The sequence below is a fragment of the Monopterus albus genome, unplaced genomic scaffold (assembly GCF_001952655.1).
Source record: "Monopterus albus unplaced genomic scaffold, M_albus_1.0 scaffold459.1, whole genome shotgun sequence".
Lineage (NCBI taxonomy): Eukaryota > Metazoa > Chordata > Actinopteri > Synbranchiformes > Synbranchidae > Monopterus > Monopterus albus.
The window spans coordinates 136,499-139,077 of NW_018128339.1; the positions used below are offsets into that span (position 1 = coordinate 136,499).

General features: G+C 39.0%; 1 protein-coding gene across 1 annotated transcript in view; it reads left to right on the forward strand.

Annotated features, from left to right (window-relative positions):
- The first annotated feature begins 295 nt into the window (after positions 1-295).
- The window catches only part of LOC109952426 (dimethylaniline monooxygenase [N-oxide-forming] 5-like), a 15,480-nt gene continuing 13,196 nt past the window's right edge, over positions 296-2,579 (forward strand). Inside the window, 4 exon segments of the mRNA XM_020587497.1 lie at positions 296-367; positions 2,224-2,362; positions 2,485-2,577; position 2,579. The exon segment at position 2,579 is cut by the window's right edge and continues 98 nt beyond it. Coding sequence (XP_020443153.1) covers positions 2,231-2,362; positions 2,485-2,577; position 2,579 — 226 coding nt within the window. The 5' untranslated portion in view covers positions 296-367; positions 2,224-2,230.

Consider the following 2,579-nt stretch of genomic DNA (forward strand, 5'->3'; position numbering starts at 1 on the left):
TACTGCTTGCAAACCAATGATGTAAGATGATGTCATGGGGTAGGACTGGATAAGTCTGACTTCTTCCTACTCCATTCAAGCATGTACTAGGTATAAGCAAATTGATATTGGATTAGCATTTGTTGGATATGTGTAAAATTATGTGTGTTGACATATCAACTGTCTTTACATGCTTGAAAGAATAAATCAAATCAAATCAAATGTTGTACATTTGGAAATACACTCTCGAATCTGTTTACTCACATTCAGTTCTTCTCATTTCCTGTTGCAGCTCCATCATGGTGCAGAGAGTAGCGGTGATCGGGGCTGGCCCCTGGATGAGGGCATGGTGCCAATCTGTGTGTAGACCCTAGTGGTCATCAGTGCAGTTAGTGGAATATTTTAATGCACCTTATTCTACACCACCTGATGGATCTAATTTGATTTCACTACCTGTAGGACTTATTTTGTGACATAAGTTTTAAACTACACATGACACATGTGTTTTTTGTTAAAAGGGGGTTTCTAAAAGAGAATTACTTGATTGTAGAAAGAACTAATGGGTTTCACTTTTAAACTATGCATGTTGTATGTTTTTTGTTTTGTTTTGTTTTATTTTAGTTAATACTGTCAGAATATCAGTTTGAGAGGACCCAAATGCAGGACACCAGACTCTGAAAAGAATCTAAAAGTTTACTAAAGCCAGAAATAAGAGGAGGAGGAAGGGGGACAACAAACATGGATGTTAAAGTCACCAAGAATAAGAACTCAATCATATTGCAACATACAAACAGATAAAAGGTCTAAAAAAATCCTTAATAGAATTAGAAGTTCATTTATGGGGCCTGTAGATTAAATCTTATAAGACTGGCACTTTGTTCTTTAGAACAAAACTATGAATCTCAAAGGTGGAAAAGCAACCAAGTGAGACGAGGGAACAGCCAAGATCATTCCTGTGTATAATCAGTATACGGTTACTCATCAACATTGTTCCAAATTCCACGCAGTTCATTTAACTCAAAGTACAAAACTTTAGTCAAAGCCTGTTTGATCTGGCCAAATACAGATTAGCTTGGTAGCCACCATTTTTGGGCAGGTCTTAACAAAAGCAGCTTCACATACTGTACCATGTCAGGTTAAAAATCTGTGATCTGTTGAGGCTTGTTCCATTTGACAGCCACATAGAGCCAACACACAAGGTAAGGTAAGAAGGAAGAACAGCACACTTGTAGTTCAGATCATTTCTACTGCTTTTACGAGTTCATGTTGCACACTGTGGAGCTATTTTTTAACATTTTAGTGAGATGTAGCTCATTCATGTGTATATTATTATACCACAACAAGACTAAATGACAACAAGAAAAGATTATTGGGTTTTTTCTAGTTATGTGCAGAATAGGTTGTGAATGCTAGCTGTAAATAGACTGAATTATGTGTACAGGCTATTTTTCCCCATTTTGCACTGATACAGGGACTGCACATTAATGATAAAAGTTTAATAAAAATGCACAACTTTGGAGAAAATTTCAGCCAATAGGTCATTCCAGAGTTTCAGTGGTCTAGAAGAAGATTGCTTTTGATTATTGTTTTTACTTTTACGAACTCAGAGAGTTTTACAACAGAACCCAAGGGTTGACAAGTTGCAACATAAGAGTTCAATGACATTGTGAGAGACCAGGTTATTAGGCAAGAAGAGGCAGATAAGAAGAGGCAGATTGAAAATGAAAAGAGGGATTTATTTACCCAAAATGAAAAAGGAATTACAAAATAGACTAAACAAAGTCAAGAATGACCAAAGTGAACATAAAGGGGAACTTATACAGTATAATGGCTTGCGATCAAAGCTGACACTGGGCAAGAGGTGAGGGTACACCCTGGACAGGTCACCAGTCTATCACAAGACTGACAACCACTCACACTAACGAGCAATTCAGCATCACTAATCAACCTAACCTGCATGTCTTTGACTGTGGGAGGAAGTCAGAGTACCTGGAGAAAAGACAAACTCCTCACAGGAAGGCAGTTTGAAACCAGAAACCTCTTGCTGTGAAGAGACAGTGCTAACCACTGCATCACTGTGCCACTCTCCACTAAGCATGTTTATGTTTTAATGCGTGCAAAGCACAACATTATGTTATTGAAAAATGTCATGCACGATGCTGGCTGAGAATGAATGTTGTACATTTGGAAATACACTCTCGAATCCGTTTACTCAAATTCAGTTCTTCTCATTTCCTGTTGCAGCTCCATCATGGTGCAGAGAGTAGCAGTGATCGGGGCTGGCCCCTGTGGTCTGACCAGCGTGAAGGCTTGTCTGGATGAGGGCATGGTGCCAACCTGCTTCGAGAGCAGTGATGACCTGGGTGGACTGTGGAAATTCAAGGCAAATCACATTTAATAAAAGTGCTGACAACCATTTTGTGTAACTGGATGAGAAAGATTAAGTTGCTGTAATTCTCACCAAAATACTTCTTTATGCTTGTCTTTGAAACCTCTTACCTGCAGGAGGTGTCAGAACCCAACAGAGCCAGCATCTATCGTTCCCTCACGATCAATATCTCCAAGGAAATGATCTGCTATAGTGACTTCCCCATTCCTGC